This window comes from Etheostoma cragini, chromosome 5, assembly GCF_013103735.1.
Source record: "Etheostoma cragini isolate CJK2018 chromosome 5, CSU_Ecrag_1.0, whole genome shotgun sequence".
In the NCBI taxonomy this organism is placed as follows: domain Eukaryota; kingdom Metazoa; phylum Chordata; class Actinopteri; order Perciformes; family Percidae; genus Etheostoma; species Etheostoma cragini.
This window is the reverse complement of record NC_048411.1, coordinates 21,563,432-21,576,848: the sequence shown is the minus strand read 5'-3', so window position 1 is coordinate 21,576,848 and position 13,417 is coordinate 21,563,432. Positions and strand designations below refer to the sequence as shown.

General features: G+C 37.6%; 1 protein-coding gene across 1 annotated transcript in view; it reads right to left on the bottom strand.

Moving 5' to 3' along the window:
- Positions 1 to 4,562: 4,562 nt before the first annotated feature.
- The window catches only part of tars1 (threonyl-tRNA synthetase 1), a 15,371-nt gene continuing 6,516 nt past the window's right edge, over positions 4,563 to 13,417 (bottom strand). Inside the window, exons 10-19 of the mRNA XM_034870842.1 lie at positions 12,887 to 12,985; positions 11,816 to 11,982; positions 10,849 to 11,011; positions 8,708 to 8,845; positions 6,830 to 6,907; positions 6,643 to 6,743; positions 6,202 to 6,306; positions 5,906 to 5,978; positions 5,247 to 5,361; positions 4,563 to 5,127 (exon numbers count right to left, since the gene is read on the bottom strand). Coding sequence (XP_034726733.1) covers positions 4,979 to 5,127; positions 5,247 to 5,361; positions 5,906 to 5,978; positions 6,202 to 6,306; positions 6,643 to 6,743; positions 6,830 to 6,907; positions 8,708 to 8,845; positions 10,849 to 11,011; positions 11,816 to 11,982; positions 12,887 to 12,985 — 1,188 coding nt within the window. The 3' untranslated portion in view covers positions 4,563 to 4,978. The remainder of the gene's footprint in view (positions 5,128 to 5,246; positions 5,362 to 5,905; positions 5,979 to 6,201; positions 6,307 to 6,642; positions 6,744 to 6,829; positions 6,908 to 8,707; positions 8,846 to 10,848; positions 11,012 to 11,815; positions 11,983 to 12,886; positions 12,986 to 13,417) is intronic.

The following is a 13,417-nucleotide window of genomic DNA, read 5'->3' as shown; positions in this document are numbered from 1 at the left end:
TTGAACTGCTTGGGGATCAGTCAGAGGCTGCACAGCAGTATTAAGGCCAAGTGTTGCTGGAAAAAAACATAAAAGATGTGGGAAAATTGCTGTATTCATGGCAATATATTTCTGAAAGTACATACGTATCTCGCTTAATGCTAGGGTATTGTGCTTGAGGACAGGATGTGTTAAACTTCTTTTGAAAAGGAGTCAATTGAGTGAGTACGGCAAGTTATTTTGCATCAGGTCGTACAGTATAAAGTAATGGAAACTATGGGTAACAGCTCTTATTCGCTGGTTGATGAAGAAAAAGGTGTTATTCCCCGTGGGCAGAGCAGAGTAATGGGCTTAAGCTTGGTTGTAATGAGGCCACTAGGTTTCTGCTGGACTGGTGCTGTGGGCCAATCTCAACAAACACAGGCATGAAAGGTAGAAGCGTCAAGCTTCTGCAACTCAAATTAGTTTTACAAATGTAAACTTGACCAAAGTGCTAACATTGACAATTATGTAAAAAATATTTTAACATCCACTTCAAAGGGAATTCACACAAACTAATGTGGAAAGCGACAGGTGGTGTCGATGAAAGGGTACTTGACCTCATCTGATGGGGATGTCAGGTTATGTCTACTCTGAGATGATAGTTATTATTATGTTACATATAGCAACCTATATATAGAAACCTGCCAACTGCTGCTATAAACCTATTTTGTGTTGTTTAGTTTTTCATCCTCACTCTTTGCTGTACTGCTGTGCTGCTGCTCTGTTTGCCTTGACATGCAGATGTCTTGTGTGGTGATGCTTCAGACCTACATCACAGATATTCACAGTGAGTTGTTGCTGTGGACTTCATGAAGGGTGGGACTGGTGGAATAAGCCTCTCCTTGGTGTAAAAGTGGTTTACTTCATTTATGCTGGGTCAGAAGCAAAGGTCATACTTTTGAGATGAAAAAAAAATTCTGTTAAAGTCACACGCAATCCTTCCAGATGCCAGAAAGTGTGATCAAACAGTTCCCAATTAGAACCATATCATTTGGTAACATTATGATATTAAAGATGGCAGCTTGGTTTTCCCAAGCAAAACTAACTTCACAAGCGGCTGACCATAATTTGGGGTTGTGTGTTGCATTTATGCAGAGGGGTAATGGTGCAGGAGGAGGTTGTTTGCATGTGTGTGGTAGGGGTGGTAGTTGCTGCAGAGACGGAGAAATATTCCGGTTGGTAAGCGTTCAAATATGCATTTCTTTAGTCCAGAAGCAACATGACTCAAGGATGAAAGAGCTGAGAGTACCATGAGTATGTCACAGAGGAGGCTTTTTAGCTTTTTGGCTGTCAGTGCCAAAAAAAAAAAGTCGAGGGAAAAACCTTTTACATACATCATACACACTGAATATACAGGACAACAGCAGTGATTGCCGTCAGTCGCCATGGGGACAAAGTAAAATAAACAAAAAAACAAAAACAACTTGTTACTGCTGGGAAAATAGACAGATGGGAGGTGAAATCTCGGCACAAGTGAGGAATTTTAAAGGTATAGTTAGACATTTTTACAAGTCCACTTTAGTTTAGAGAGTTAAATGAGAAGATTGATCATAAAAATGATAAGTCATATATTATGTATTAGAACATTCTTTAAAAAATATCCTAGTATAGTATGCTATTAAAAATAAATTCTTTAAAAATGTCATCGTTAAGCACGTCATAAAGTAATCATTAAAAATGTGATAGAGCATGTCAATAAAAACTATATATACACATACTATTATGGTAAATAAATTGTATACTATGACATATTCATGATACTGTATGATATTTTATGACATGCTATACTAAAACTTTTTATATTTTTTTGATATACTATTCTAGTTGAAATTACTATTTTAATGTGATTTCTTTGATATTTTTATAGTATATTATACCATGCATTTTTTGTCATACTATACTATGACACTATGATGATACATATGATACTATGTCCATAACAGTAGTAAATCACATAAAAATGTCTCAATTGCACTGTGCACCTATGCAATTATTACATTTATTTAAACTTTAACATCCAACCTCTTTGGACAAATATCCATATTGAAAACAAGCTAGGACATGTAATATGTTGATGTATAGGGGGTAAGACTTTACACTTTAAGGGCCTTAATTGTCACTAAACTTATCCACCCACAGACGCCCTGTTAGCGTACAGACAAGAGCGGCATCGTTCTTCTCATTTTACTCTTGGAAAGAAAGCAAATAAGTGTGTTTTCCAAACTGTCAAACTATTCCTTAAAGGTGGATCATTAGAAAAATTCCCCATGGAGATTGTCAGGGAAGTAGTAAATCTTGGAGATGGTCAAATGTATCATTTTTTGAAAGTTCTTAAGAACAAAGTACACATATGAAACAAAGTATAAAAAGGTTGGCATGAAAACAAGGAATATACTTTCTAAAACTATGGACTAACCTAAATTATCCATCATAAAAAAGAGCTACCTTGCAAGGTTTTCATACCATGACTTATCCTAGCATTATAGCTGCAGCAATGGGAACTTTTTTTTAAAATGTGAATTGATACCTGCAAATGAAAGTGTGGTAATAGAAAGAAACGTTTTCTCAGTTCACTGAAGCGTTGTGACCCTTCCTGGCCAGGTTGTCAGTGAAGCATAAAGGAAGGATCCATTGGTGGAAGAGGGAGTGAGGATTCACAGGGAGGCTGAGAGTCAACAGCCGAGCTGATTCCCTAGAGATTTCTGTCTGTCTCGCTCGGTCTGTTGACACTCTCCTACTCCATTTACTTTTTCATTAACCCCTTATCAAAATGTTATTTTTCTCTCCCACACTCTAGTTACATTAGCATACACACACACACACACACACACACACCCACACATTTCCACGGGATCCTGGTTCAGCTGTTCCACCTTGTGGTCAGAATTGATATGAGGTTGTCCTTACACAAACAGAGAAACATTAGTTTGTCTTCTTTGTTCTGACAGTTTAATTTGTACCCTACTATTTCCTTAGATAAGTGAACCTAAAGAACATTGAACATTTATGATTAGTGTATAAATAAGAAGTATTAATGTTGGCTGGTGTTCACATAGCAGTATAAAGACACTTTTTGTTATAATTTTTTACTTATTGTTTGCATAATAAGTGCATTTGCCACCAGATAATTCACCTTTAAACATGTTCACAAAACTAAAACCCTGACATGCAATGGAATAATAACAAAGAACTATGTCACAGACATGTCATAAAAGTAATATATATAGCGACGCAAGAAACCTAACCTGTGAACATATTTTATATCGTGCTGAAAAGTTCAAATTGGCCAATATAACTGATAGCCTTGCAATATGTAGAGCAGCCAAAATTTGAAATGTTTTCATTTGCCTGCATTCAGAGTTGGGCGCCCACGACCACTTTTGCAAGTGTGGTTACATCTCTTCCTCCAAGTTTAACCTTAGTGCTAATTTTCTTACTTAGATAAATTTTTCATGGTTTAAATAGATCATATTTGAACAATTAGCAGTGTATCTTATAGCCAGAGTCAGGATAGAAGTTTCCAAATCGTATGCCTGTTAAGTACTGAATGCTGTACCTCACAAGAGTACACAAAGAATCACTAAAAAAATGTAAAAGAAAAATTTCTCTCTAAAATAAAGTCCTTTGAGACATTTTCTAGTAATTTTACTGCTGAACTATTGTACATGGCTTCCCACTTTGTCTGTTCCACCTGTGCAGCTTGATTGCACAGATACAGCACCCACTAGTGGTGTGAATAATAATCTGAGACTGAAAGTGGGGGTTCAGCAAAGGTTATCATCAAAACTGTAAAGCAAACTAATCAAAGTGGGCCGAGTATGTATCTCCGTTTGGAGCAGAAATTATAAGATCAGATGGAGAGAAATGGGAAAAAAGTAAGTGAAAGTGCATAACTGATGCATGTAGAGTAATGTGCACTTATCTGTGTGATCTCGTCTGCATGTTTTATCCAGCTATTTAGTGCGATTTGGAAACATTCATTATTATGAAAGCCGTTTTTATTATATAAAGCAGAGTATTTTAGTGAAAAATATTGTATATCTTGTGTAATGGTGCGGACAGCCAACGTAAATGGTCCCTGAGTTCAGTAGGCATGTAATAATGTGAAGCATCACCAATTTCCATCCTAATGTAGGATATGGTGATAAGGATCCACTTTAACTGTAGTGAAACAACTTTCTGATACTCCAACTCCCATGCAAACTTCCACTCTCTTCTGGATACTTAGACATGAAGGATCTTGAACTTGTGAATTGAGTTGTGACGGAAACACATTTCATAAATGATGTAGACTGTTGTAGAACCATATATTGTAAATATACTATGTACTTGTTAAAGTCTGGATTTCAGGACATGTTGACTTTGTTAGCCAAGCAATTTTATTGCTGTTCTGTTATGCTTTTAATTCTATTTTTTCATTTTCTTCACACCCTGAGAGTTGACTGAGTTATTTGCAGCTGCTTAATTAAGAAGACAGTTTGGAAGAAATTGCTGCTGCAATTTTGCCATGGTAAACCTAATAAAAAAAAGCACAAAACACATTAAGAATAGATCATTTATTAATCACAATTGTAACTAATGTACAATTCCCTGAAGAAAAAATGACTAACAAACAATTTCCCCTCATTTGTTTTCATCAGTTCACATACCTAATCATCTTGGAGTCTCACAAGTTGTATTTCCATATAAGTCAAAGGCATAAGGACAAATATACTTACAGTATACAGAAACCAAAAACTAGTGATAAAGTAAAGAGGCAATGGAAGACACCAGACAAAAAGACAACTGTTTAATCTGAAACAATGTGACTTCTAGAGGACAGAAAGCAGAGACTAGGCACCAAATGTAAAAGCAGTTTTATCCCTCAAAAAATGATTTCAAGTACATGGCCCTTTAAAGTTGCAAGACCCGAGGTACTGTTGAGAGAAGGACGAGCTGATAGCGAGTTTGAGAAAACTCAGAAGTCCTCTTCAGCATTTCGACTTCTGCAGGTCTTGAGTTGTTTCAGACGCTCAATGCACTCCTCCACAGTGCGCTCGCCATGGACTTTGTTATCTCGGGTGCGTACGTTCACAGTGTTACTCGTCTTCTCCTTCTCTCCCACCACTTTTCCAAGGAGGGAAACATGCAAAGAAGAAAGAAAAAAAAGAATCAATATCTAGATGTACAGTGCAAAAGAGATAATGAAAGGAAACCAACGGAAAAGTGAAAGTGTTGCCACTGACCCAGGATAAAGTTGTACTGCGCCAGCTGTGCATTTCTGATCTTTTTGTTCAGAGTACAGCCGGGGTCGAGATCCACATCAGTCATGAAGCCGTTGTTGTGGAAATCCTGCTTGACCTGCCACATTATCAAAGAGACAACAGTTAAATCCATGTCAGCATGTTATTAAATTCCATTCATTTAATTCTGTAATGATTATATTTCCGCACCCTTTGTGCTGTTTTTCTTTTCAATAACAAAACTATATTAACACTGTCCAGCTGTTCATTTTATAAATAGCTTTTTTGTGCAAGTAACAATGCGTTTAACACAAAAAATGTTCAAAGATCTAGGTCTCACACATAAGGTAAACTACTTTTCTTTTTAAGTTGCTCTGCCATCAGTTGTATTGACATTTTTCAAAAATAGGTCCAAAAAGGCAACAAACAAGAGCAGTCAGACAATCAAATCAAATCAAACTGTATTGCTGTAGTTGTGTGCATAGTTTTCTTTTCTATAACTTGTATGTTTGTCTGACCACTTACTCTGCACTTTACTGCGGTTTGTAGTTCTGGTTTGATGCTACGCTGCATTTTGTTGTCTTGTACTCTGTGCAATGACAAAATTCAATCTGCTTCTTGGAGTGAGACTATGGACTTGAGTAGCTGAGGTCAGTGGTTACCTTCTGAGCGTAGTCCTCACAGGTCGGTCCAACAGGTACAACCATCACTTGATGAGGAGAGAGCCACAGTGGCCTGAAACAAATCGCGACACATTCATCTGGTTAGCAGAAAAGCAGGCCAGGAACCTGTGCAATTATTCACACCCCTTGTTTCTGTTAAGTAAATCTGAAAGTCATTAACAGTGCTCAGAAAGAAATGCAATGAAACAAAAACGTCTATGTCTGGAGTCTGCGCCTTCTTGACAAATTAACCTTTTAAAAAAAAAAAGAAGAAAAAAACAGGAGTCTTTACAAACCATTTGCCTCCATAGCTTTCAGTCAGAATAGCGATCATCCTCTCTACTGATCCCAGGATAGCTCTGTGGATGATCACTGGTCTCTTCTTGTCTTCGCCATCATGACTACAAAATCATGGGGGGGGGGGGGGGGGGGGGGGGGGGGGGGGGGGGGGGGGGGGGGGGGGGGTGATTAGATACTCAGACAAAAGAAAATGCACATCCATAAATGCACATCACACAGTTTCATTCAAGGCAATCCTATTTTTTGCTTTCACATCAGTCCTTAATGTTATCTGACTTGTCATACCTTTTACTGATTTCTCCAATATTTGAGAAGTTAAATGTATACTTTTGATTTTGTTAACTCCATCTTTAATTCTATGATGCACATGTACAAGGGAAAAAAACTTTTTTGTGCCATTTTACTTCAAAATGTGTCTAAAGCAGCAGAAGACTAACCTGACAAAGGTGAGATTGAAGCGGATCGGGAGCTGGAAATCAAGCTGAATTGTGGCACACTGATGGTACCGACCAATGGCATCCTTAATCTGAATGTCAATCTGCAAAGAAACGACGCAAGCGATCAGCAGTTATCCCTCCTGCTGTTTCAGTTAAAAGTGCATCATTACTGCAGAGCAAGGCCCACCTTCGGTCCATAAAAAGCTCCATCACCGGGATTGAGAATCCATTTCTCCCCAAAATCATTCAAGCTGTTCTCCAGTTGCTGTAAAAACAAACAATTACTGCTTTGTTACAATATCAATGACCAACAAGGAAGTCAACAGGGGAGCTGTTTGTTTAGACTCGACATTTCCTTTATCTGGAACAACACTGAATTGAGAAATTTTAACGTCTCAATAATATGGTATGGTTGCTCGTGGGAGTTAATTAGGTGAGGGAAAACATGCAAGTTCTGTTCCAGTCACTATGTCAAGTTTTTCAGTCAGTTTTTTGTGAATACAATTTTCCACCTTTGTGCATGCAAACAATCATAAAGAGTCAGTGCTGAATTTAGGAAATGTTTTCCTTGGAGAAAAGTGTCCAGATAGATCAACTAAACAGCTGTAGATCCTAAAGACTATTCTAATTCTCTTCTTTTTCCCCAACAGCGCCAGTTATTAAACTGGTCATATTCATAGTATATCTAATTTGAGAACTGTGACTTACTGAGAGAGGTACACTATTATTATTATTCTAATTATATTCTACTGATCCACGCAGTGAGAAAGACACAGCACAATCTCTATTCTGTAGTCTTTAAGTTCTCCGGTCTATTCTGTCCATCAGCAGACTAGTGTTTAATATTTAAAGTTACTGTGGCCACTGGATTGATTATAAACAAAAAAGCGTGTTAAAAATATCTGAGTCATCATGAGTAATGTTCTGCTGCCAGCAGGCAAAAGACACACTTGGAAATTAAGTAAAAATTAAGCACTATGGACAAAACAATGACACCACAGACTTAACCAGATATGGAAATTAAAAAGGAGCTCTTTAACATTTATAAAGTATCCATATCTGCATTATATCTGGCTCACATTTTACCATACTTATTGAGTTGTCATCTGTTCAAGTATGAACGTAGATACAGTCAGTTTCCTGTTGAAAAACAGACTGTATTTTTGTCACCAAAAAAAGTTAATCAATACGATAACAATCAGTGGAGGGGAAGCTGACACATGGTTCTGGACAGTGAGGCATAAAAGTTTCAAACAATGTAAAAACTAAATAACCAAAACATCTTTGTGCCAGTGTTGCAATGTGCACTGCAGATGGAATAATGATTTACTGGTGAAATAAAAACGTGCCTCTAAACAATCAGATCAGGAGGAAAACAAGTGTCATGCGAAAAAACATTTCAACCTGCTTTAACATCCAACGCATGGTGAGTCTCTTTCACCAGACACCTTTCATTCATTCAGAGCCTGCCAGTTAAGGCTTGTCAGACTAATAAACAATATACTTGTGCTACTGATTAAAGTATACAGTATCCGTGTGCAATCTTTATCCAACAACTGTCATTTAGTGATTTTACAGATTCATCTGTATGACTACAAGTTGTCCCAAGAGAGACACTAACTTTGTTTCATCTAATGCTGAAAGCAACGAGCAACACGCTCATTATCACTCACTCTTACTATTTTGTTCCAGATAGTTTTATCCACTACCTGATCTCTACCAGAGAAACTTTGAGCTGAACCCAAGATGTAAAGCTCTGGTCCACAGAGAGAGAATTTGATTTGACAGCAAAGGCAGACAGTGACTGCATTGTACTAGGTTCTCTAGAGATAAACGAGCATTTTCTGCTTCAGAACAGATAGCAGCGCTACAGAATAAAACTGATTCATTAAAATATAAATGTTATCCAAGTCAACGACTTAAATTACCATTTCCTGTCTTTGAAGTGGTTCTGTCATTTCCATCTTTATAATCACAGATCAGCAACTTAATTCTCCAGTGAGACTTCGTAAGAGTGCGGTTCTCAATTTAACCATACTAGAGAAACAAGAGGCCTTCAGATTACCTTTTCTGCTTGGTCCCAGACGCCCGGGTCCCCCAGGAACTTTTCTGGTCTTGTGGAGAGGTTGAGTTTGAAAGTGAAGCCAAACACCTCATACACAGTCCGCAGGAAATCCAGGCAGCCCTTGATCTCCTCTTCAATCTAGAGTAAAAAATGTTTAAGATAATTAGAATAATACATTGTGGAAGAGCTGTATGTTTAATTTCTCATAAACCATCATATGATGTAATCACAAGAATATGAGGTTAAACCAAGAAACGTGTGGTCAAACAGGAAGCACATAAAACACAGAGTAATTAGAAACAAGCGCCTCCGTTCAAGTGAAATAATTCCACTTCTGCACCACCATCTGCAGACAATGATTATTAACTACAAGAAAAGTATAACATAAGAACATATACTCTTCTTTGCAGTTTTCTTTCACATTTTAATTTGGCAAGTCACAAAAGACACTAACATTACGAACGGTACTTTCCAGCTGCTGCAGTCAAAGTAAAAAAGTAAAAGGGAAACAATTTGTGTACAAAGTGCAGTCAAATGACACACATCCAATCCACTACCATTACTGCTAAACAGACAACAAAAGTTGTAAGTTGCTGTGTCACTACATTTAGAACACACCAATTGGGAAATCGCTTCAGTCTTCCAAAATTGTTTGTGCGCATTGATATTGGCAGCGCTCCTCTTTGGTGAAAGGACTGAACATGCAAATTGCTACACTAGGCTGCAGCAGCTTGTGGAGTCCTCTCACTTAACCTGAGAATGTGACAGACTGTTCACTGACAACATTACCTGCATTTATTCAATAAAATGTCAAGACAAGACTCTGATTTACTGAGAGCCTTCAAAAATGGTCTTCTTCAAACAAGTATGAATTCTTCTCCACAGAAAGCCACTTCTCAGTAAACTGTAATGGCTTCCCACAATGTCAGTGTGTGTGTGTGTTTGTCTTAGCATCGTTTAACTTGCTTTGAAGTGTTTTTTTTCTTCTTGGAAATGCATATCAATCAATCAAACTTTATTTCTAAAGCACATTTAAAAACAACCAGGTTGACCTTGACGTCAGGTTGCTGTACATTGACATTAAACAATAAATAGACAGAATACAACACCAGATAAATATATGTGATTTAAAAACCGTAAGGCTGGTGGCCGGTCTGACATGAAGAGGCATTTCATTCCACAGTCTTGGGGCTGCAACTGAGAAAGCCCGATCCCCTTTGCTCTTGTGCCACGATTTATGGACAACTACAAGAGACCGGTTCGCAGACCTTAATGACCTTGAAGGAGCATGTCGCTTCAACAACTCAGTGATATAGACTGGAGCTGGTCCGTGAAGGGCTTTAGAAACAAACAATAAAATCTTAAAATTAACTGGGAGCCAGGGAAGAGAGACAAGAACAGGGGTAATATCTCACGAGTTCCAGTAAGGAATGACTATATTATATTTGTATTGATCTAAATAGCAAAAAAAAAAAGAAAAAAAAAAAGTATTCCCCAGAAAATATTGGTATTTATAAAAATAAAAATAAATCCTTTCTTAAATAATGCCAGTTTATCTTTTCTCTCCCGTAACACAGATTCATGATGAACAGTGTTCTTTTTTGTGTGTTTTTATCAAACTGATACACTAGAACCAGGGATTTTGTCCTTTTTATTACACACATTCATTCTTTTTCCTTGTCAATATCCGGCATTTACATTACCCACAATGCAAATCGACTGCCGACAGTTTGGTCGGAGAGGTGTGTGTGTGTGTGTGTTTTACGCAGGTAGTGGCTAATGTAGCCTCGAGCAGAGATGAAGAGCGGGTTACAGATCCCTTTTTTCTCCACACCCTTGGATTTATTTTCCCTTTCAAACTTGTAATCTTCAGCGGCAACTGACACTGTCTGAGTGTCACTTGAGATAATTAATCAAAACTTCAAGCATCTCTCTCTGGAGATGCAAAAAGGCTTTAACAACTTTTTCACATATACAGTATAACTCTGCAAGTTTTTTTTAAACAGGCTGATGTGTAAAATTGGCAGAATAACACTTTAAAGCCAAATTTATTGCTGCCATCAGACAACCTTTTCATCACATTTGAATCAAAAATGTATAACCTTGGCAGAGTATTGTCAATGCACTAGTCCAAGCCTCACCTGGTCCATGGTGCAGAAGATATGAGCATCATCCTGTTGGAAGCGGCGGACACGGGTGAGGCCTGTCAGGGCTCCTGACAGCTCGTTCCTGTGCAGAACGCCAAAGTCGGCCATGCGAAGGGGCAACTCTCTCCAGGAGCGTGGCCGGTGATCAAACATCAGGCTGCCGCCAAACAGAGACAGGTTTCACACAAAATCTACACAAATTACAACTGCCATCTTCAAAGAAAGTTTATCACAAAAAATAAAAATTGCTCTACTGCTTTGATACTATTATGAAAGACTGCATTCAATATTTGGTTATACTACATCCAACAGAAATGTGTTTGAAAGCTCAATTTCCATTTCAGTATGATCTCCAGTCAGTTTGCCAATGTGGATACCACAACGATTGAAACAGTAAAAAGAAGATAAAAGATTTGAAAAGAAAGAGCAAGAAAGAGCTGCAGTCTGGCTCTTCACACTGCAATGCAGCACTCAGCAGTAAAATGAACTGGGTCATTCAACAACTGAAAAAATGGCAAGAGCATCAGTCCATTACGAGTTGAGCAGAACGCGATGACAATCTATTGTAGCAATGACATATGAAGCTATTTCACAATGACTGCGCCAACTCCTGATAACAAATCCACTAACCGCAAACTCTTATAAAGCTATTTAAGTGTGGTAAAAATATTGCTTAATGGCTGTTCCCGTTTGCCACAGGTACTAAATATTGTACTAAGATTAAATAACAATACTCTGTGCTCATTGAAGGCAACCAACACATTTAGTGCTGGAGAAAAACAACCTTTCTCTGATTAAAGACAGAAACCAACTAAAAATATCTATTTCACACTGGAGCAAGACTGGATTCTCAGTGTGGGTGCGTTTTCTTTACATTTCAAGTTCATTCTTTTCTAGTTCTTTACTGAAATTAAAACCATATTTTCAAACAACTCTGAATGTGAGGAAAAGGAGGCCTCACCAGTGTCCGGGGCAATTCATGGGTTTAAGGGCGAAGGTTTCCTTCTCAGCCTCGAAGGAGAACATGTTGTCACTGTAGTGCTGCCAATGGCCGGAGGTCTGCCACAGCTTACTATTATAGATGTTGGGTGTCACCACCTCCTGGAAACCTCTCTTCCTGTACTCACTCTGCCGAAGACAGACATAAGACAGTCTTAATAGTGAAATCATCTTTGTGAGAATTCTGAGTTACCATAATGCTCTGTAAACATCACAACTACAAAAAACTGGTAAAAACTAGTTGTCAACACGTGGGGACTCGCTGATGAATAGTGCTTTTCATATAAAACATTTGTTTTGAAAAAGCAAACTTATCTAATAAAACGTTTCAACTGCCGCATATTCACATCCCAGTTGGCTTACACATGATGAAGGGGATTTGGGCTAAACTGAAAAGAAATGTAGGCCTTTTCTATCCCGACAGTCACCCTGCAATGGTTGGATCGTATTTTATTGCGTGTCTGCTAAATAAACACTAATATCCCACTATTCCCCAGTCAGAAATCTATTTTACCAAATGAAAGTGAAATTGTTCTAATGTGCACTGCATTATGACTAAAAACCAAGTGAGAAAGAACAATGTGATGTGTCAACATCTATTTACAGCTTTATTGTTATTGCACCTTTTTTTTTCTGGAAAGGGAGGGTTAAGATATGAATTTTCATTTTGTGTACATGCACGTTTGTTAAATTTTTTTTTTGAAACTACGTTTTATATAAATAGCTCCTGTTTTCAAAAAAATGTATTCATTAGCCTTTCATTGGTTTCAAGACCATGATCAAGTTATAACATATTATAAACACATAATTAATCCTTTCCTACTCATCTCTATAAAATAATATGATGCTAGAGTGATTTAAAACGGCAGCAATACATCTTATATAAAGCCACTATTATAGTACAGGGCAACTAAAGGTCCACATCTGTTCTCCACAAGCTTCCCTGCCAATATAAACGTTCTCAATTATACCCTCAGTCTTTTTTTATGTCTCAACATTTAGAGTGAGGTCACAGCAATTGATTCAGACTTACTCTGATGAACTCAATCAGGGTGTTGTAGATAAAGGCTCCCTTAGGCATGAAGAAGCAGCTTCCTGGACTCAAGTCATGGAAGAAGAACAGGTCCTGCTCCTTTAAAAAAAAAAAATATATACATATATATAAAAGGGGTTGTTATTGTAATGAAAAACCACATAGGCCAAACTGGTTTAGCAAGTAACTGGTTTGTCTGGCAATGTACTGTCTCCTGCTCTGATCGCTTTGCCACACCCATTTTACACACACACACACACACACACACACACACACACACACACACACACTTCAGTTTAGCAAAACTATTCAAAAAATTGTTAGAGTATATCTAAGCAAACGCTGACTTATGCATGTACAGTGTGTATATATACATGGAGTAGTGTATGTATATATATATATATATATGTGTATATATATATATATATTTATATATATATATACACACGTGTGTATATATATGTATACACTCACCGGCCACTTTATTAGGTACCCCATGCTAGTAACGGGTTGGACCCCCTTTTGCCTTCA